Here is a 21,815-nt window from a genome sequence, read left to right as displayed (position 1 = left end):
AAGCTCGGGTTAGGGAAGGATGGGGAAGGAAATCGGCCGTGCCCTTTCAAAGGAACCATCCCGGCATTTGCCTGAAACGATTTAGGGACTGCCAGCTAAATAAAAGATTCAAACTACTGAAGGCACTAACTACTGATAGGCATAGTTAGCAAATGGAAGATTTTGATAGAGAACAAACAATGTATTTACCTTAATAGTGTTCAAAAGCCATAATATATATAGTAGTTCATGACATCCAGTCTTAGAAATTTCAAAACTCCGCCATTTCTCTCCCCACATCCACCACTGCTGGCGGCTCACCTCCAACTGCGCAACGCTACGCGCTGTTAACATCCAGCAGCCCAACACTACAATAGCCAACAACAACGCAAACCAGCCACAGACTACATACAGCACAGCCAGTGATTTTCATACAGAGCGCTACGTGGCGTTACCAATAAAAAAAACCTAAACAGTCTACTTACACATGTTCCAACAACTCTGCCAGAGTTTCTCGTGAAAAGGTTAAGTGTCTGCGTTCAGTCTCCGGGGAAACATGTATGGACCGACCAGATTCTCGACTACCAAGCAGGCCGGAATTTTGACATCGACACGATCTTTTGATGACTAGCAAAGGCGGTGTGGGGATTTTCTTGTGCCCACACGTGTTGCTGGTTGAACATACCCTCTCGTGTAAAGGATGTCTCATCTATAAAAAGTACACGGTCCAGAAAGTCCGGCTGAATGGCACTCCTTTGCAAAAACCACTGGCAGAATTCAATTCGATGTGTAAAATCGCCTGAGTTAAGGGCGTGAACATTCTGAAGGCGGTAAGGGTGTAAATGATATTCATGCCAAATACACCGAATTGTAGAATGACTTACACCTATTTCCCGTGCAATACGCCGCGAGCTTATTGAGCGTGTGTTTTCCAGCAGCGCTAACGCCTCCCCTTCAAGCCTTGGTGAACGCGCTATATGTTCACGGCCGCGTCCATCACAAAATGAATACACCGGGTTTCGAAATAGGCCTTATGCACATGTGCCATTGCGAGAACTTACCAGTGGAAAATGAATCTCAAGTGAACCTATCTCTGCGGCCGGAGTGGGCGAGCGGTTCTAGGCGCTATAGTCTGGAACCGCGCTACCGCTACGGTCGCAGGTTCGAATCCTGCCTCGGGCTTGTATGTGTGTGATGTCCTCAGGTTAGTTAGGCTTCAGTAGTTCTAAGTTCTAAGGGACTGATGACCTGAGAAGTTAAGCTCCATAGTGCTCAGAGCCATTTGAACCATTTGAACCTGTCTCTCGTAGGGACCAGTGGATGGCAGTAAATACGCGTGGATCTGGCATTCGAAGATTCAGAAACCGATGAAAGTACAAACGGGCAGCGCGAGTATTTCCATCCTCCGCTGCCCCGTCAGGACAGCGCACGTCTCCCCTTTCCTCCCAAGAGTAGCGCTTCATTTCCTGTCCGCTCCACACAGTAACAAAAGCAAAAGTGTCCCCGTTTGATGACAGACTGACGCATGGCCAAAGGGACTCCGCAGCGTACACAGGTGCTGCCCTCTATGTAACACTTGTGAAACAGGTATTTGCACAGTCAAAAGCAACGCTTTCACGTTTCAGTAAGAGGCGGAAAATCTGCAGTGTTTTCCCGCATGGAATATCCGCAACTATGTAAACTACAGCGTTCGCAAATAAAGAACATAAAACTTCAACCCGACGTCTCTCTTACCTTGATGTCACAAACGCATTGAAATCGTTGCCCTGCAGACCTGCTACTATGACGGTTCGGATGGCATGTTGTGTGCGTACCCTCTCGGCGGCGCGCGACGCTGTTCATCGAAGCCTAGCTCCGTACGCTAAGGGACGCAGACATGGGTTGCTATGTGAAATATGCTTGTTATGATCCATTCTACCGGCGCTCTCCTTCTCTACACACACACACACACACACACACACATATATATATATATATATATATATATATATATATGGTGTGTGTGTGTGTGTGTGTGTGTGTGTGTGTGTGTGTGTGTGTGTGTGTGTGTGTCTGTGTACACAGGGTGATTCACGAAGATATGCAAGTATTTTAATATGTTATTCTACAAGTAAAACTGAAGAAAAAAGTTCATATAAAAATAGGCCCGCAAATTTTTAGTTATGGAGTTACGACTAATAAAAGATTTTGCTGAAATTTAGCAGTTTCGTTCATATGAAACCATCGCAAAACTGTATGAGGTTAAAGTAAAGCACGATTTCCATTTATTTTCTTGTTATTGGTCAGTTGAATCTGATAAAACATGTCCCAGATGTGTATCTGCAGTAGTTTTACACAACATCCAGAGAAGCAAACTAGTAATTTAGTAAAATTTTTAATTTATTAACTACTTGGCCCAATTTGTATTTTAAATTCCAGACAACTGCACAAAGTTGTCAATAGAAGTTGTAGAGAATTTAATTTTGGAAAAGTGATGGTAATAACGTTAACTGAAACTGTATAAATGTGTCAGATAATCTGCTTTTATTAATACCACAGCACACGTGAATTCATGTTAAACTGGAAGAAACAAAGCTCAGTGTTAAGGAAGTTGTACAGTGTACATACAATTTCACAGTACATTCACAACAAATATTCAAAAATGTCTCCTCCGAGTTCAACGCATTTAGCGCCATGCATATGAACAGATTTCGTTGCTCGTTTCAGTTTCACAGCGCTGTTCTTAATTTCGTTTATTGCATTCATAGTGCGAGCAAGTAATGCCTCACGTGTACTGACTTTGTCCTCATAAACTATGTCTTTCATCCATCCCCATACACAAAAATCCATTCGTGTTAAATCGGGCGATCTGGTTGACCACAGACGTGTAGCACCATGACCAATCCATTTCTGGGGAAAACGTTCATTTAAATGTGTAATAACGGCATTGGTGAAATGTGGAGGCCCGCCGTCATGTTGAAAATACATTTGCAATCGTGTAGCAAGTGGAAAGACTTCGAGCAAGCGGAGCATTTCTTCTTGAAAGAATTGTAAACACGTCTCTCCAATTAGACGTCTTGGGAAAATGAATGGTCCAATAAAGTGTGTGTTGAATATACCACACCACACATTTATGCTAAATCGATACTGGAAATTACGTTACACTGTTGCATGTGGGTTTGCTTCAGACCATATGTGCTCGTTCTGTAAATTGTTTATATAATCTCGAGTAAACAGTGCCTCATCAGTAAATAAAATGTATTTGTGTAACTGCCGATTAGTATTTAACCAGTGACAGCACTCCAAGCGAAGGGCAGGATCTCCCGGATGTAAATGATGCACTTTCTGTTCATGGCAAAGATACAGATTATTGCACTTCAGTGTACGCCTTACCTGAGATTCTGAAATGCCTAATCGTTGAAAAAAAATGTTCAAATGTGTGTGAAATCTTATGGGACTTAACTGCTAAGGTCATCAGTCCCAAAGTTTACACACTACTTAACCTAAATTATCCTAAGGACAAACACACACACCCATGCCCGAGGGAGGATTCGAACCTACGCCGGGATCAGCCGCACAGTCCATGACTGCAGCGCCCCCGGACCGCTCGGCTAATCCCGCGCGGCGCCTAATCGTTGAGAGATAAGTCTTGTACTGGTACCCGGGCTACGTTGAACAGCTTCCATAATATTCTCATCATCGTGTTCACGTATCGAGAGCTCGTATTGATTATGAACGCTAGGTAGAGAACCTGTCTCCCGTAACATTCGAAATACTCCACTAATGGTTCCTGCATTGGATAACGTACGCGGTATTAGTTAACTGCAGCCGTAGCATTACCATCACATTTGCGGTAAATAAACACCATATCGGCGTATTCCTCTGTCGTAAATTTGAAAGGCATCCCTATTTCATAAATAATCTACAAACTACAGCAGTTATTATGTTTTTCACACAAATACACTGTTGCTATTATGTTCTTTCATTGAAAAATACAGAAAACTAACTCGTTTCAAGGTTAGGAAACGACTGAAACAACTCACAAACGGTTGCCAACAATGAATCCATTCTTAATGGAAAGTAAACAAATTTACTTGTATAATAATCTTTGCTTTTCTGGATGTTCTGGAAAACTACTGCAGATACACGTCTGGAACATGTTTTATTAGATTCACCAGATCAGTAACATCGAAATAAATGGAAATCGTGCTTTACCTTAACCTCGTACAGTTTTGCGATGGGATCATATTAACGAAGTTGCTAAATTTCAGGCAAAATTATTTATTAGCCGTAACTCCGTAACCAAACATTTGCGGACCTATGTTTATATAAAAAATTTCTTTATTTTTACTTGTAGAATAACATATTAAAATATTTGACTATCTTCGTTAATCACCATATTTTAAACTGCCCCTACCTATGGGTTTTATGCAATTCACAATGCCTTCAGAAACCAAATACGAAATTTTCATATTCTCTCGCTCACTATACACGAACTGTTAACCCTAAAGAAAAAATGACCAGGATGTTTTGTAGGATATGTAATGTAGTTAATATTTGTACTGGGATTCGCTAGAAGCCAAGATTTTCGAGTTATTCAATAAATACGTGTCTGAAGGTAACTTTTGTACATTTTTCTTGAGAAATTCGAAAATTACGGCTTCTAGCAGCATAGTATCACAGTATAAAATTTAACTGCATTAAATTTCCTGCAGAAAGGTCCTGTTAATTTTTCTGTGCTATTAACAGTTTGCACTTATCGAGCGAGAAAATATGAAAATATTACATATTGCATTTCAAGACGTTGTATGTTCCATACAACTCACAGGGGAAGCTGAATCACTCTATACATATCACAGGGTGTACCAGTTATAAGTGCAGATATTTTATATGTGGTACTTTAATATGTACACATATTAATGTGTTCGTTGCTTCTCTCTCTCTCTCTCTCTCTCTCTCTCTCTCTCTCTGTGTGTGTGTGTGTGTGTGTGTGTGTGTGTGTGTGTGTGTATGTCTAACAGTCTTCCCATAAACACGTCACAAACTTTATGACCTGATGTTTTTTGCATAATCATACAGATCCACTAAGTGGACTACGCCTGGCAGTTTAGACTAACGTTTTTGCGACCGTGCATCCACACTTCAACACCTGAGTTGCTGCCCAGGGAAAAATAAGCGTTAATGACTTGCTCTTGCCATATGTACTTGTCTTTGGAGGTACTAACCAACCTAAAAACATACTACTTATGATGTATATAATTATTAATCTGCAGATGATATAAACACTAATGTAATGTTGGTCACCAGTAGAAATATCTACACTTATGCCCGTTACATCCTGTATATATGTACAGAGTGATTCAGCTGACCCTACCGAAATTGTCTGATGCATCCCAACAAAACTGTGAAATCTTCATGGGGTCGAATTCTCCTGCTGCCTGTATGGTGCAAAGACCAGTAAGCTCATCTTGCAAACGATTCTGAACGTATCTGACAGGTGGTGTAGTCCGTTTGAAAACATCAATCCTTTAAATCATTTATCTGCATTCGTCTACTATGTAACTATGTTAATATGTTCTGCCTGTTGACCAAATGTAATGAAGAACAAAATTAATGCTTAAAACGTGGCAACAGCAAAGTAAAAAACATATTAAATGACAAAATAATGGAGTATGTACTGTAATCTGTTCGTAATACAAGAATGTTCCTAGCAGTTTAGCATGGCGCATGTGGTTATGCGTTAGCCAAGCAAATAACGAAAGGTGGTTCGAATCTTGCAGAGTTCAAATAGAAAAACGACGCTGTTATTGATCTTGTGACCTGTGAACAATGCTCTGGTATATGACTCGAGTGTAGGCTCTGTTGTCACTCGCCAGTTTTCCACAGAGAAATTCGTTGGCATGCTCTTTATGTATGGAGAAGTAAGAAAAACTGAGCTACTTCTGTATCAGAAACAGTATCCAGATATGCGACACCTGACTACAGAGACAATCCGCAGTGGTGAAAGACGTGGAAGGACAAGAAGCGTGAGTCAAAAATTACCACGTGTCCGAGAGAGGACCTTAACATCTTGTGAAAATGAAGATGCCATTCTGGATACAGCTATCACTAGCCCACACATGAGTACAAAGGCAAATGCACAACTGTTTAACACCGACCAGTCCTCTGTATATGATGTATACCGCATTCACATAAACATCACCAATACCATCTACAGCTACAACAAGAACTCCACGGGTGGGATTTTGGCCACCTACGGCATCTCGTCACGGTAACCTGCAAATGATTGACACCGGTAAGTCTTCGTCACGCAAACAGATCTATTTAGTAGAGGGTCCAGATGCACATAAACCAAAACAGGCATCACTTTGAGGATTTACAGACTTGGTAAACATTGTCAGTGCAGTTTCGTTCCCCTTACTTCTGCTTCGTATTTGCCCGGTCTGCTAATAAATCGGCCCCCTTTAGGGTCACAGACAATCTGCACAAAAATAGAATTTTTTACCCACATTATGTGCGATCAAAACTAAACAAACATATAAAATAAATTGAATTCTCGCTCCGGATTCGAACGATGCTCCTAACACCCGATAGCACAGTACAGACAAACTGGTGCAGATTATAGCACGTATTAGTTTTAATGCCGTGGCACTATCACTTTAGCGTTTCGCCGGTGTATCAGTGTCATATTCCCTTGAGAGCACGTGTATAATTTCCACTGTTTAATAACATTATAACATTACGGTGAGGCAGTAACTGCCAAGATATCTGATTTCCGGGCCTACCAGACCATAAAACGACATCAATAGGGGCAGCTGAATCACCCTGTATATATAAAACAACATTCACTGTTAACCGATTGGTCAGTGTAAGAGGCAATTAACCCTGAATAAAGAAAAGTGTGAAGTTATTCACACGAGTACTAAAATAAATCAGCTAAATTTCGATTACGCGATAAGTCACACAAATCTGAAGGCTGTAAATTCAACTAAATACTTAGGAATTACAATTACAAATAACCTCAATTGGAACGATCACATAGATAATATTGTGAGTAGAGCAAACCAAAGACTGCGATTCATTGGCAGAACACTTAGAAGGTGCAACAGGTCTACTAAAGAGACTGCTTACACCACGCTTATCCGCCCTATTCTGGAGTATTGCTGTGCGATGTGGGATCCGCATCAGGTACGACTGACGGATGACATCGAAAAAGTACAAAGAAGGGCAGCTAGCTTTGTTTTATCGCGAAATAGGGGAGATAATGTCACAGACATGATACGTGAATTGGACTGGCAATCATTAAAACAAGGCGTTTTTCGTTGCGATGGGATCTTCTCATGAAACTTCAAGTACCAGTTATCTCCTCCGATAGCTAAAACATTCTGTTGGCATCCACCTACATAGGGAGAAATGATCATCACGATAAAATAAGAGAAATCAGGGCTCGCACAGAAAAATTTAAGCGCTCTTTTTTCCCGCGTGCCGTTCGAGAGTGGAACGGTAGAGAAACAGATTGAAGGTGGTTCATTGAACCCTCTGCCAGGCACTTTATTGTGAATACCATAGTAATCACGTAGATGTGGACGTACTGGTAAAAAATGATCGTCATGTCCAACAGCTGTATATGTAGCGGCAATGCCGCAAGTCTTAGGTTGCACTTGCTAACTCGTTTCCTCGCTCTCCTTTCATGGATGATATAGTGCACGTCTATAACAGATTCAGGTGACGAATTTTCAGTTAAATCGCCATCTTCGAAGACTGGCGCGTCGAGTCTCCTAGCGTACGGAGAAGAAGAGTTCGCAGATGACGTCATAAGCCATGCTGACGAGCTTAAAAAGAGTATACAGACCTCATTTGTGATGTACACTGATCAGCCAGAACATTATGACCACCGATTTACTATCAATAAAAACCTGTCCAGGCGATAGCAGCGTCACCTCAGGGAGAATGTCTGCTAGTCAGACAATCCGCAGTGTATGTAATATCAGTGAGCTTGCTGTCCCAGTGTAGAATGGGAAGGCGCGCGATCTACCCGAGTTTGAGCGAGGGTAGATTCTGATGACCCAAAGGCTAGGCACGAGCATTTCGGAAACTTCAAAAATTGTCGACTGTCCGAAGAGGGTTCGGTGAATGTCTTCAAAACGTGGCGAAACCAAGGTGAAACCACATCCAGACGTCGTGGAGTTGGGCTGCCATCCCTCATTACACATGTCGGACGTCGTAGGCCGGGCAGACTGTTAAAACGGGATAAGAGCCAAACTGTCGCGGAAGTAAGATCAGACATTAATGCTGGGCAGAGTACAAGCATGTCTGAACACACAGTGCATCGAACACTCTTAACGATCGGCCTCCGCAGCCGACGACCCAAGCTTTTGCCAGTGTTAACACCACGACATGGCCAACTACGACTGAAATGGGCACGTGACCAACGGCAATGGACGTTGGCGTAGTGGGAGAGCGTTGCATGAGCTGATTAATCCTGGTGCCGATGGAAGGGCGCGAATCCGTCGTCTTCCAGGGTAAAAGCTCCTTGACACCTGTACTGCGGGACGGAGACAAGCTGGCGACCGATCCGTTATGCATTTACTTAGGCATCCATGGGTCCAGTGGAGCTCGTGCAAGGCACCATGACGGCCAAGGAGTATCGTACACTACTTACAGACCACTTACACCCCTCCAAGACCATCATGTTTCCCCGAGAGTAGTGGCATTTTTCAGCAAGATGATACGCCATGTCACAAGACCAGAAGTGTGATACAATGGTTCGAGAAACACAGTGGAGAGTTCCAATTGTCGTGTTGGCCCACAAACTCGCGATATTCGAACCCAATCAAACACATCTGGATGTGTAATTGAACGTGGCGACAGAACTTATCACCCCCCCCCCTCCCTCCCCGGAATTTACGAGGATAAGGTGACTAGTGTGTGCAGATGCGGTGCCAACTCACTCCAGCGACCTACCAAAGCTTCATTGCTTCCATACCACGATGCGTCGCGCTGTTATCCGTGCCAAAGATGGACATACTGGCTATTCAGTAGGTGGTCATAATGTTCTGGCTGATCACTGTATACTATGTAACATTGAACTGTTGCCCTGTGGATAATCTATGGAACCCTTCTGAAACAGAATACTGACTTTCAATGGTGCACATTTTTCAGCCCACTGGTTGGATCATGGATCCTCTGACAGTAACTAGAATGTCACAGAGCTTATTTCATTGGTGCCTGTGTGGTGCCGACATTAACCTCCTCTCACGGAATAAACCAATGCTAACGACTCTTTGTTGTTGTTGTGGTCTTCAGTCCTGGGACTGGTTTCATACAGCTCTCCATGCTACTCTAACCTGTGCAAGCTTTTTCATCTCCGAGTAACTTCTGCGACCTAAATCCTTCTGAATCTGTTTAGCGTATTCATGCCTTGGTCTCCCTCTACAATTTTAACCCTCCGCGCTTCCCTCCAATACTAAATTGATAACCCCTTGATGCCTCCGAAAGTGTCCTACCAACCGATCCCTTCTTCTAGTCGCTTTGTGCCACAAATTACTCTTCTCCCAATTCTGTTCAGTACCTCATCTCTAGTTACGTGATCCACCGATCTAATCTTCAACATTCTTCTGTAGCACCAAATTTCGAAATACTCTATTCTCTTCTTGTTTAAACTATTTATCGTCCATTTTTCACTTCCATACATGGCTACACTGTATAAAAAAACTTTCAGAAAAGACTTCCTGACACTTAAATCTATATTCAATGTTAACAGATATCTTTTCTTCAGAAACACTTTCCTTGACATTGCCAGTATACATTTTGTATCCCCTCTACTTCGACCATCATCACTTATTTTGCTCCCCAAATAGCAAAATTCATCTACCACTTTAAATGTCTCATTTCCTAATATAATTCCCTCAGCATCACCTGATTTAATTAGACTGCATTCCATTATTCTCGTTTTGCTTTGGTGATGATCCTCTTATATCCTCCTTTCAAGACACTGTCCATTCCGTTCAACTGCTCTTCCAGGTCATTTCCCGTCTCTGACAGAATTACAATGTCATCGACGAACCTCAAAGTTTTTATTTCTTCTCCATGGATTTTAATTCCTACTCCAAACTTTTCTTTTGTTTCCTTCACTGCTTGCTCAATATACAAATTGAATAACATCGGAGATAGGCTAAACCTTGTCTCACTCCCTTCTAAATCACTGCTTCCCTTTCGTGCCCCTCGACTCTCATACATGCCATCTGGTTTCTGTACAAATTGCAAATAGCCTTCCGCTCCCTGTATTTGACCCCTGCCACCTTCAGAATTTGAAAGAGAGTATAGCACTCAACATTGTCAAAAGCTTTCTCTAAGTCTTCAAATGCTAGAAACGTAGGTTTGCCTTTCCTTAATATGTCTTCTAAAATAAGCTGTAGGGTCAGCATTGCCTCGCGTGTTCCAACGTTTCTACGGAATCCAAACCTGATCTTCCCCGAGGTCGGCTTCTACCAGTTTTTACATTCGTCTGTAAAGAATTCGTGTTAGTATTTTGCAGCCGTGACCTATTAAACTGATAACGCGGTAATTTTCACACCTGTCAACACTTGCTTACTTTGAGATTGGAATTAATATACTCTTCTTGAAGTCTGAGGGTATTCCGCCGCCGGCCGGAGTGGCCGTGCGGTTCTGGGCGCTACGGTTTAGAGCCAAGCGACCGCTACGGTCGCAGGTTCGAATCCTGCCTCGGGCATGGATGTTTGTGATGTCCTTAGGTTATTTAGGTTTAATTACCTACGTTGTATACGCTGAAGAGGCCTGGAGACACTTGAAGGTTTCAGATAGATTATATAATAGTAAGACAGAGATTTAGGAACCAGATTTTAAATTGTAAGACATTTCCAGGGGCAGATGTGGACTCTGACCACTGTCTATTGGTTATGAACTGTAGATTAAAAGATTAAAAGAAACTGCAAAAAACTGGAAATTTAAGGGAATGCGACCTGGATAAAGTGAAAGAACCAGAGATTGTCGAGAGTTTCAGAGAGAGCATTAGGGAACGATTGACAAGAACGGGGGAAAGAAATACAGTAGAAGAAGAATGGGTAGCTATGAGAGACGAAATAGTAAAGGCAGAAGAGGATCAAGTAGATAAAAAGACAAGGGCTAGTAGAAATCCTTGGGTAATAGAAGAGATATTAAATTTCATTGATGAAAGGAGAAACTATAAAAATGCAGTAAATGAATCAGGCAAAAAGGAATACAAACGTCTCATAAATGAGATTGACAGGAAGCGCAAAATGGCCAAGCAGGAATAGATGCTGCCCACAGGAAAATTAAAGAGACCTTTGGAGAATAGAGAACCACTTGTATGAATATCAAGAGCTCAAATGGGAAACCAGTTCTAAGCAAAGAATAGAAGGCAGGAAGGTGGAAGGAGTATACAGAGGTACTATGCAAGGGTGATGTACTTGAGGGCAATATTATTGAAATGGAAGCGGTCGTAGGTAAAGATGAGTTGGAAGATGCGATACTGCGTGAAGAATTTGACAGAGCACTGAAAGACTTAAGTCGAAACAAGGCTCCGGGTGTAGACAACATTCCATTAGAACTACTGACAGCCTTGGGGGAGCCAACTCTGACAAAACTCTACCATCTGGTGAGCAAGATGTATGAGACAGGCGAAATACCAAAAAATAGCTCTGAGCACTATGGGACTTAACTTCTGAGGTCATCAGTCCCCTAGAACTTAGAACTACTTAAACCTAACTAACTTAAGGACATCACACACATCCATGCCCGAGGCAGGATTCGAACCTCCGACCATAGCGGTCGCGCGTTTCCAGACTGTAGCGCCTAGAATCGCTCGGTCACTCAGGCCGGACATTGTGGTCACACTACATACCAAATGGGAGTAATCATGTTCAACGGTACTGCATGTTCACAATGTTCTTAGAGACAGTTAAATCTGTCCAGAGAGAATGTCTGCAGTATCAAGGGCTGTTAATAACATTGTCCTGTCCCTTTATCACAAGACAAACTGTCATTTTCGACCGTGAACTGTTAGAGAATTAGTGCCCCAAAGGGGTGGTTTCATTGACGCCTATATGCCGCCCGAGGACTTTTTGAGTAGATTCTGAGCGATGGTGTATCTGAAATGTTTTTTCTCGGCCACTCATAAGAAATCCGTGTGATTTCAACGCTGGCCGTAGCGGTTCAGGCCTCGATCTCAGAGATGTCGAAAGAAGGAGTGAAATGTCGGTAAGATGGGTGTGACACGTTCACGGTAGCGTTGGGCAGAATTGTGCTGCAGTCTGGTGCCTATGTGGCATCATGATTCCACCTTGCGCCGCACATGAACTTCTGAGCTGTGGCCCTTTCTTAGCACGTGTTGACACTTTCCTGTGTGGAGCGTCCCCAAGCCCGAGTATGACGTCATAGTGCATCACATTTGTGCACCGTTACAGAGAAAGGTTTTAGACACCTTTGAGTCAAATTTCATACTTTTGCGTCGCAATGGGAGACAATAATGAGGTTTAGAAAAAATGATCCTTCAACTGTGATGCGCGGAGTAAATACACTCCTGGAAATGGAAAAAAGAACACATTGACACCGGTGTGTCAGACCCACCATACTTGCTCCGGACACTGCGAGAGGGCTGTACAAGCAATGATCACACGCACGGCACAGCGGACACACCAGGAACCGCGGTGTTGGCCGTCGAATGGCGCAAACAGATCTATTCAGTAGAGGGTCCAGATGCACATAAACCAAAACAGGCATCACTTTGAGGATTTACAGACTTGGTAAACATTGTCAGTGCAGTTTCGTTCCCCTTACTTCTGCTTCGTATTTGCCCGGTCTGCTAATAAATCGGCCCCCTTTAAGGTCACATACAATCTGCACAAAAATAGAATTTTTCACCCACATTATGTGCGATCAAAACTACACAAACATATAAAATCAATTGAATTCTCGCTCCGGATTCGAACGTTGCTCCTAACACCCGACAGCACAGTACAGACAAACTGGTGCAGATTATAGCACGTATTAGTTTTAATGCAGTGGCACTATCACCTTAGCGTTTCGTCGGTGTATCAGTGTCATATTCCCTTGAGAGCACATGCATAATTTCCACTGTTTAATAACATTATAACATTACGGCCAGTGGTCGGCGGAAGGTGCACGTGCCCGTCGACCTGGGACCGGACCGCAGCGACGCACGGATGCACGCCAAGACCGTAGGATCCTACGCAGTGCCGTAGGGGACCGCACCGCCACTTCCCAGCAAATTAGGGACACTGTTGCTCCTGGGGTATCGGCGAGGACCATTCGCAACCGTCTCCATGAAGCTGGGCTACGGTCCCGCACACCGTTAGGCCGTCTTCCGCTCACGCCCCAACATCGTGCAGCCCGCCTCCAGTGGTGTCGCGACAGGCGTGAATGGAGGGACGAATGGAGACGTGTCGTCTTCAGCGATGAGAGTCGCTTCTGCCTTGGTGCCAATGATGGTCGTATGCGTGTTTGGCGCCGTGCAGGTGAGCGCCACAATCAGGACTGCATACGACCGAGGCACACAGGGCCAACACCCGGCATCATGGTGTGGGGAGCGATCTCCTACACTGGCCGTACACCACTGGTGATCGTCGAGGGGACACTGAATAGTGCACGGTACATCCAAACCGTCATCGAACCCATCGTTCTACCATTCCTAGACCGGCAAGGGAACTTGCTGTTCCAACAGGACAATGCACGTCCGCATGTATCCCGTGCCACCCAACGTGCTCTAGAAGGTGTAAGTCAACTACCCTGGCCAGCAAGATCTCCGGATCTGTCCCCCATTGAGCATGTTTGGGACTGGATGAAGCGTCGTCTCACGCGGTCTGCACGTCCAGCACGAACGCTGGTCCAACTGAGGCGCCAGGTGGAAATGGCATGGCAAGCCGTTCCACAGGACTACATCCAGCACCTCTACGATCGTCTCCATGGGAGAATAGCAGCCTGCATTGCTGCGAAAGGTGGATATACACTGTACTAGTGCCGACATTGTGCATGCTCTGTTGCCTGTGTCCATGTTCCTGTGGTTCTGTCAGTGTGATCATGTGATGTATCTGACCCCAGGAATGTGTCAATAAAGTTTCCCCTTCCTGGGACAATGAATTCACGGTGTTCTTATTTCAATTTCCAGGAGTGTACTTTCAGGTTTGCCGATTTCATTCTAATTCTGTCAGAGACAGCGAAGGACGTGGAAGATTAGTTGAATGGAAAGATGGAGTTTTCAAAAGACTTTGTTAAATGAACATAAACAAAAAATTATCCAAGAGTAATTAGGTGTAGGCAAATTAAATCACGGGTTGCTGAGGAAATTATATTAGGGAAAGAGATAGCAAAAGTATTAGATCAGTTTGCCAGTAGAATAAAAGACTGTGGGTGCAGTAGAGAAGTAGTGTCATAGTCGAGACGGTGTAAGAAGATCCCCCACAAGCGCGTTGTGGCCAGCTTTCACTTGCGAAGTACTATTGGTGAGCGAGTAACCTTCTGTAGAGCTGCGACAACACTGAAGCGTTCCCATAGAGATGTTTATAGGATCGGATTACCTGTTTGGTTGAGGTAGACTCGCGGATCTGCCGCACCCAGCCCACTGCAACTGTCAGGGATCTTCTTACGTCGCCTCCACTTTAGGAAATGGTTTCTAAAGGCATTTGTCTTATGTGGGGCCTTGAATGGAAGTGAAATGCACGTGATAAACAATTCAGATAAGACAACAGACGCTTTCGAAATGAGGTGTTGTAGAAGAAAACTGAAGATCAGTCGAGTAGATCATACAATATAATTAATGAAGAGATGCTGAATCTAATTGGAGAAATTAGAATTATCGCTCAAGATGACAAACGAAGGGCTCATGTCATAAGACACATCCTGAAGTATGAAGGTATTCTGAGTTTGGTAATAGAGGGAAGAGTTGGGGTGAGAGGGGGAGGGGGAAGATAAAGTTGTATGGGGAGAATCACGGCTTGACTATAGTAAGCAGAAACCTTTCTGGACAAACATTCTTGTGAAGAGGGAAAGGAATCCATTCTCCACTATACCTTCGCTCCTAATAGCGTTAGTGCACCAAGCGGTGTTGACAAATTAAAGCTATGAGGGTGGATCATAAGTAGCCACAGGATAGCTGTCGACCACTCAAGGGTCATCTTCTGGTTGAACACTCAATTTCCACATATTAGTTTTCAAAAACATTTGCTTTGTATAAAGAGTGAAAGTTTTGTTCCAGAAACCTACAAGGCAGCTTCACTCCGCCAGTCTACTGAATCTTCTCTGTGCTTGCAGGTGCTGGAGGCTCGCGACCTGCCTGTGAAGGACATGATGGGCAGCAGCGACCCATACGTCAAGGTCTACCTGCTGCCGGACCGCAAGAAGAAGTTCCAGACCAAGGTGCACCGCAAGAACCTCAACCCCATTTTTAACGAGACCTTCATCTTTAGGTGAGGAATCAACTATTCTTTTAACTCCAAATTTCATATTGACTTTATCTATTATATCAATGTGCTACAATCCTCAGGCTGCATGCAGTCTGTGATACCACTTTGTATGCCCCATAGAGCCATAATTAGAGGTCCGCGCCAGCGCGAATATATCTACAGATTTTTACAATAATAATTACGCTGAGGCTAGAAGATAAAGGACAGTTTCAGTATTATGATTTTTGCCTTTCTGAATTACATGGAGCTGATAATAATAATTATACTTTTAAGTCAGTATTACAAGGGGCGTTCAGTAAGTAATGCAACGCTTTATTTTCTGAAAGCAAGTCGGTTTTATTCAGGATTCCAATACACTATATTATTCCCCACTCTTTTGGCTAAAAACCCCTATTTTATAACACAATCTCCATTCAGTGCGACGGCCTTACGTCACTTTACTGGAAGGACCTGTATGCTCGCATGGTACCACTCTACTTGTCGACGTCAGAGCCAACATCTTGCTCCATCAGTAACCTCTCCATCATGACGTACTGCTTTCGGCGGAGTGAATCGTTCACTGTGCCAAACAGATGGAAGTCGGAAGCTGCGAGATCCTGGCCGTAGTGTGGATGACGAAGAACAGTCCAATGTGTGAAGCCTTGCGATGTCAGGGCGAAGGATGTATTCGTTTGCATTTTTGTGACGACACTCTGCGATGCTCTGGTTTGCAACAAAAAGAAACAGCTCTCTGCTTGGGACGCACCTACGTTACAGACACCATTTTGAAGGCTACGTATAGCACCGCCAACTACTGCAAATTCATGAAACTAAAGGGGCTGAAGTGACATAAAGAATTTTCTAACATGCTGCATCCAATGGCATCTTCGCTACGTGGCCTGGCCTCTGTTTGTCTTATACATTATAAATAATGTTCTGCCCAAAATTAGTGAATCTATCAACGTTTGTCTTAAATATACTCAAATACATATCCAACGATCACAGGCCCTGCAGACTAAGCGCTGCTACGACAAACTGCCTCCATTCCTTGATGTTTCGTGCTCGGTTCGTCCAGGAGTGTTCAGAGCTGCCTGGTCCACTAGGTCGTCCATTCAGCGCTTTCTTCCTCGTCCAGTCGAGCATCTGGTGTTTGGTTTCCATCAAGTGCCTTCTTCACCTGTATTTCTTCTGGCATATGATCTACTTGGCCAGCCCACTGAATTCTTTTGCACTTCATCTTCTGTAGGATTGTTGGTTGTTGCGCCAAAAGAGAGATTTATTCGTTCTTCCTCCTCCTCCTCCTTCTCCACTCTCCTTTTCTATGATCGCTCCCTTTATCTTCCTCATTACTCTTCTTTTAAATATTCACAGTTTTTTTTTCATTTTCTCATTTGGTCATGACAAAAAAGGAAAAGCTATATCATTTGAAAGGAGAGTAACGAAGAAGACATGGGGCCGATCTTAGATAATGGAGAATGGAGGAGGAGGAAGACCAAGATGATCTACTTCTCGATGCAAAAACCAGCAGTATACATGTACAAAATGCAACACATATCACATTGAGAGGTGTAGGACATTACAATTATTTAACATTGTGGTGAATTTGAATTAAAGTACCTTTCACAAAAAATTTTTAACAGATTAATTTGTAAAGAAATGACCAACTGTCAGTAAGTGTGGTTTGCACAGTGGCGGGACTGAAGTACAGCTTATACTTTATGGTCTGATGGTGGCCGATGTCGGCCGAATCTGGGCATTTCGTTAGGAATGTGAGAGTCATTTGGAAAGTAATGCTTTCTTTCTTTATTTTTATTTTACAAGAAAAGTACTTGCCTGTGCGATAAACTTCACGGTCCTGCTTTCTCAGCCACTGGCGCACAAAAATTTTCAGGGTATCCACTTCTTCAAAATGGCGCCCCGATGAGCTTCTTTGATTGGACCGAACAGATGGAGGCCTGAAGGTGCAGCAGAGTGGATGAATAGTTTTCCTCGCCATTTTATTCTGGTCATTCAACATTTTCGGTGCACAGTATCTGCGCGTCTTGGAGTTGGTCAGTCGGTGTATAATGGTCATCGAACTGCCATCACCGATGGATAACTGGCGACATAATTCATCTATTGTTACCCAAGGGTCTGATGATTTGGACGACACGCTGGATGTTGCGTGACATCGCTGCATTTGCTGTCTGGCTGCTCTGTGTTGGATCAGCTAACACTGTTTGCCCTTCAGCTTCTCTACAGCTACGAATTGAGCGTTTCATCTTCGAGAATTCAATCACAGAACGCTGTCTTGTACTTACATCAATGATGACAGTTTCCTAACGTACACAATGCTGCCATCGTTTGATGAAGGGCGCTGTCCCGAGAGTGGGCGGTAGAAGAAGTGCACCAAATTCATGAGTACTACACTACCATCAAATTAGAAAGTTTTTATTTTCTGACTGGCCCTCGTAAATGTGATTGTGCCGGATAATTAATTATTTTAAAAACAATTAATCACTGTGATCACCAGCCCAACAGAAATGTCGTTCTTGCCACATAATGTTTAACAGTGTGCAATATGTGACAACTTGTAGCACGACTTCAACTGACTTCCCATTGTGGGGAGCTGTCCCGCAAATAATTTCACAAAATATGGCTCAGTAATTACGATAGAAGATATTAACATAAGAAATGTATCAAGAATGTGACAGGCTATGTGTGGTCATGGTCGGCCTCTGCGTTGTTAGTTCATAGATTCTAAACTACGAGTCTGGCTTAAGCAGACGAAAAATCAACATTCGAATTCCACTGTACCAGACGGGATAAAATTGTCAACAAAATTTGAATACCCGCGGATGGTGAGGACAGAAGACTTGCGAATGCGTTACGTATTATAGGCTCACTTCTCTTATATGCGTAGACCTCTGGCCATCAGAGTTTTGGTCACGACACGTGGAGCAAAACTATTACAGTTTTTTTATACAAGGCAATAAATATCCAAACACTCCTCCACACAGCACGAGCATTTTTCTTGAACCTATAATTATTTTGCATAAGTTAACATTACTTCGAAGAACACATTTTTCATACACCACTGTCGTACGTGGCCAAATTTGGTCGCTCATAAAGTTGTGAAACTTTGTTCTAATTTAGATATCTTTCGGAGTTAGAATTTGGATTCATTATTCAGAGCATCTAAACAGCATAAATGCATAGGAACCTATTGGTGGCCGATTTTTAGTCCCATACAAGTAGATTGAGGTGTATCTTAGACATCAAAATTTCCAGACAAAAAATATTCAGTCAGCTTTGTGCATCAGTTACGGGTACCGCACAATGTTCAAAAACATCACAAATCTTTTTTGGCAACGTGAAACATATTCGTCCATTTTTGTAAACAAATTTCAAAATGTGTCGATTTTCTTCTCCATTTTCTCTCAGCTTCAAGATAGATATATTTTCTTGACTACACTGCGCTTAGGTAATCTCAACACAGAGTATTCTTCCTACAATCATGCGATCCCAAAATCATCTAATGCAGAATACTATTCAACTTTCTCTACAGTGCTTTATGTTGTGTTCTAGTTTTTTTATATATCAATGAAACGGACTCGCACATGTAAATTATTTCCTCTCCAATTTCAAAAAAGCCTACGGAGTTTAAGTTGAGATTTTGATGGGAGCATCAGTTTAAAATTTTTCTTAGTGTTCAAGTTTCTTCATGTCTGAGTTAACACTCGGCTTACACATAGCGAAAATATTATACCAGTCGATATTATACTTTTTTCTTCGTAGGTCAGATTAGATTTTAGAAACATTCAATATGTTTGCCCTATTTTTACAATTTTTACTCCTTACACATCTTCCATTACCAAATTCACTATTTCTTGATACATCAAGATGTATCCTATCAACCAATACTTTTTCAGTCAAGTTGTCCCGTAAATTTTATCTTTCCGCAATTCTGTCGAATACCTACTCATTAGTTACTCTATGTATCCGCATAATCTTCATCATTCTTCTGTGGCATAACATTTCAGTGGCTTCTAATCTCTTCTTGTGTGATCCTTTAATCGTTCACTTTTCACTTCCATACAAAAATACATTCCAGATAAATACTTGCAGGAAAGACCCCCAAACACCTAAATTTGTATTCGCTGTTAACATAATCCTCATTTAAAAAATGCTCTGTTTGGCACGGGCAATCTCCATTTTAGATCCTCTCTAGTTCCGCTATCGTAAGTCCCTTTGATGCCCAAATAGCAAACCGCATCTACTACTTTCAGTGTCTCATTTTCTAATCTAATTTTCTCAGCGTCTCCTGATTTAATTCGACTACATTCCATTACCCTTGTTTTGCTTTAGTTAATGTTCATCTTTCAGTCCTTTTTCAAGACACTATCCATTCCGTTCAGCAGCTATTCGAAGTCCTTTGCATCTTTGACAGAATTGCCATGTCATCGGCCAATAGAAAAAGTTTTAGTTTTGCTCCGTTTCCTATTTTCTTTTTAGTTTCCTTTACTGACTGCTCAATGTAATAATTGAATGACATCGAGCGTAGACTACAACCTTGTCTCACCCCTTCTCTACCACTGCTTCCTCCTTATAACTGCAGTCTGGTTTCTGTACAATTCCAAACAGTGTATTTTAGTCTAAATTATAAGAAAATTACTCTAAAATGATGTAAACATTGATTTGCCTCTCTTTAATTTGTCTTCTAGTATAAGTGTTAGGCTCAATATTGTCTTTCATGTTCCTAACATTTCTCTAGCACCCAAAATTACCTGAAATTCAATATACACTAACTTTCACTTTTGTCAACCACCTATCGTAGGTTGGAAAAGAAATTCTTTATTTCCATTATTGATGTAGATTAAACTTACCCTCGTGAAAAAACGGTTTGTACGAGGAGCTAAACTATAGCCTTTCTTTTCTCCTGTATTTATTATTATAAACCGCCCACAATTTCCTCTAACGAGTGAAAGTTCCATACCGTGAACCCTCGACGAATCTTACAGACGCGAATGAAACATTGAACTGTTACATTGAGTAATCAAGGTTGATGGTGGGGATGTGGGTCAGCAGGAAGTCCTAAGCTAATCGTAAATCGAGAACAATAAAACTTTTAGTTGATAACTGAAATCTACTGGGTGCCTAAAATTTACCTTTACATCAGCAAACAAATTTTCTGACCTTGAATCGGTGAGAAAGGGGACACAAATATTATTCACCAGATTTTCCAGGTTAAGAAATTCATTAATTCAGAAAAGGCTACGAAATGAATATCTTCTGATCTTTCGAAAGGACCTATCTGGTTTAGACGTACAAAGGAGAGCTTTTTGAGCTGCGAGTAACGACAGCGAAATGTAACTGCGAGTTGCCTAACCTGTAGGCGGCAGCATCTTCACGCGTAACTGTGGACAACAGGGCAGCGGTTAATCTTGCAGTTACGTAGATTACGGAGGGAATTTACGGTTCTTGAAACATAAACGTCACTATATACAGGTTGTTTCTCGAGGATGAAATTCTAGTAATCAGGTGATTCATCGTCTAATCTTAATATTTTCCGGAAGATGGATCTACAGAAATGGCCATGTTTCTCGGCTGCTCAGGTCCCCGGACTTCAGATTTTCATCTCTGGCGATGGTTGAAAGTCGAAGTCTACAAATAAAAAGTAAACAAAGTAGACGATTTTATCGCTCGGGGTATGAACACTGCTGTTATAAAAGAACGCTAACACGACGTCAGAAGAACGGACAAGTGGTTATCAGGAACATTTGAAAGTGCCTTGAAGTCAGAAGTGGAATTTATGAAAATCGACTTTGAACTTATTCATTTGTTTTTGCCTCACACCTTCTGTGGTATTAGTCTGGGTTACAGTCTAGCAGCTGTATCTGTGTAATTTTAACCTGAGTGTTTTGTCGAATTAGTCTATACTACTACTTCTAATAATATCTACGATGGTGTGCTGAATATTTTATTCTCTTCTCAATATCGTGACGATAATGATGATGATGATGATGATGTTTGGTTTGTGGGGCGCTCAACTGCGCAGTCATCAGCGCCCATACAAAGTCCCAATTTTTACACAGTCCAATCTAGCCAGCGTCACGAATTATGATGATGAAATGATACGGACAACACAAACACCCAGTCCCCGAGAAGAGAAGATCCCCATTCAGGCCGGGAATCGAACCCGGGACCCCGTGACCCAGAGGCAGCAACGCTAACCACTAAACCACGAGCTGCGACAGATATTACGTGTCATGCACATTACTCCGTCGACTTTCCCGCTTCGCTGACGCACGTTGCAACCCCCTGCCGTTAGAGGGCTCCGAACTGTAGCGTGTAACATGATGTGTAACGCAAGTATGTCGGTGAGGGGGAACAGCGTGCTGTAATTAAATTTCGAATCCAAACAGTTCGTCAACACAT

General features: G+C 42.6%; 1 protein-coding gene across 1 annotated transcript in view; it reads left to right on the top strand.

Moving 5' to 3' along the window:
* Positions 1–21,815, top strand: part of LOC126095473 (synaptotagmin-10-like) — a 574,091-nt gene that overhangs the window by 278,007 nt on the left and 274,269 nt on the right. The window contains exon 4 of the mRNA XM_049910262.1: positions 15,268–15,422. Within this exon, the coding sequence (XP_049766219.1) occupies positions 15,268–15,422 (155 nt within the window). The remainder of the gene's footprint in view (positions 1–15,267; positions 15,423–21,815) is intronic.

The sequence above is a fragment of the Schistocerca cancellata genome, chromosome 8, assembly GCF_023864275.1.
Source record: "Schistocerca cancellata isolate TAMUIC-IGC-003103 chromosome 8, iqSchCanc2.1, whole genome shotgun sequence".
Classification (NCBI taxonomy): domain Eukaryota; kingdom Metazoa; phylum Arthropoda; class Insecta; order Orthoptera; family Acrididae; genus Schistocerca; species Schistocerca cancellata.
Note: the sequence above shows the minus strand (reverse complement) of the source record. Positions and strands in the feature narration are given on the sequence as shown.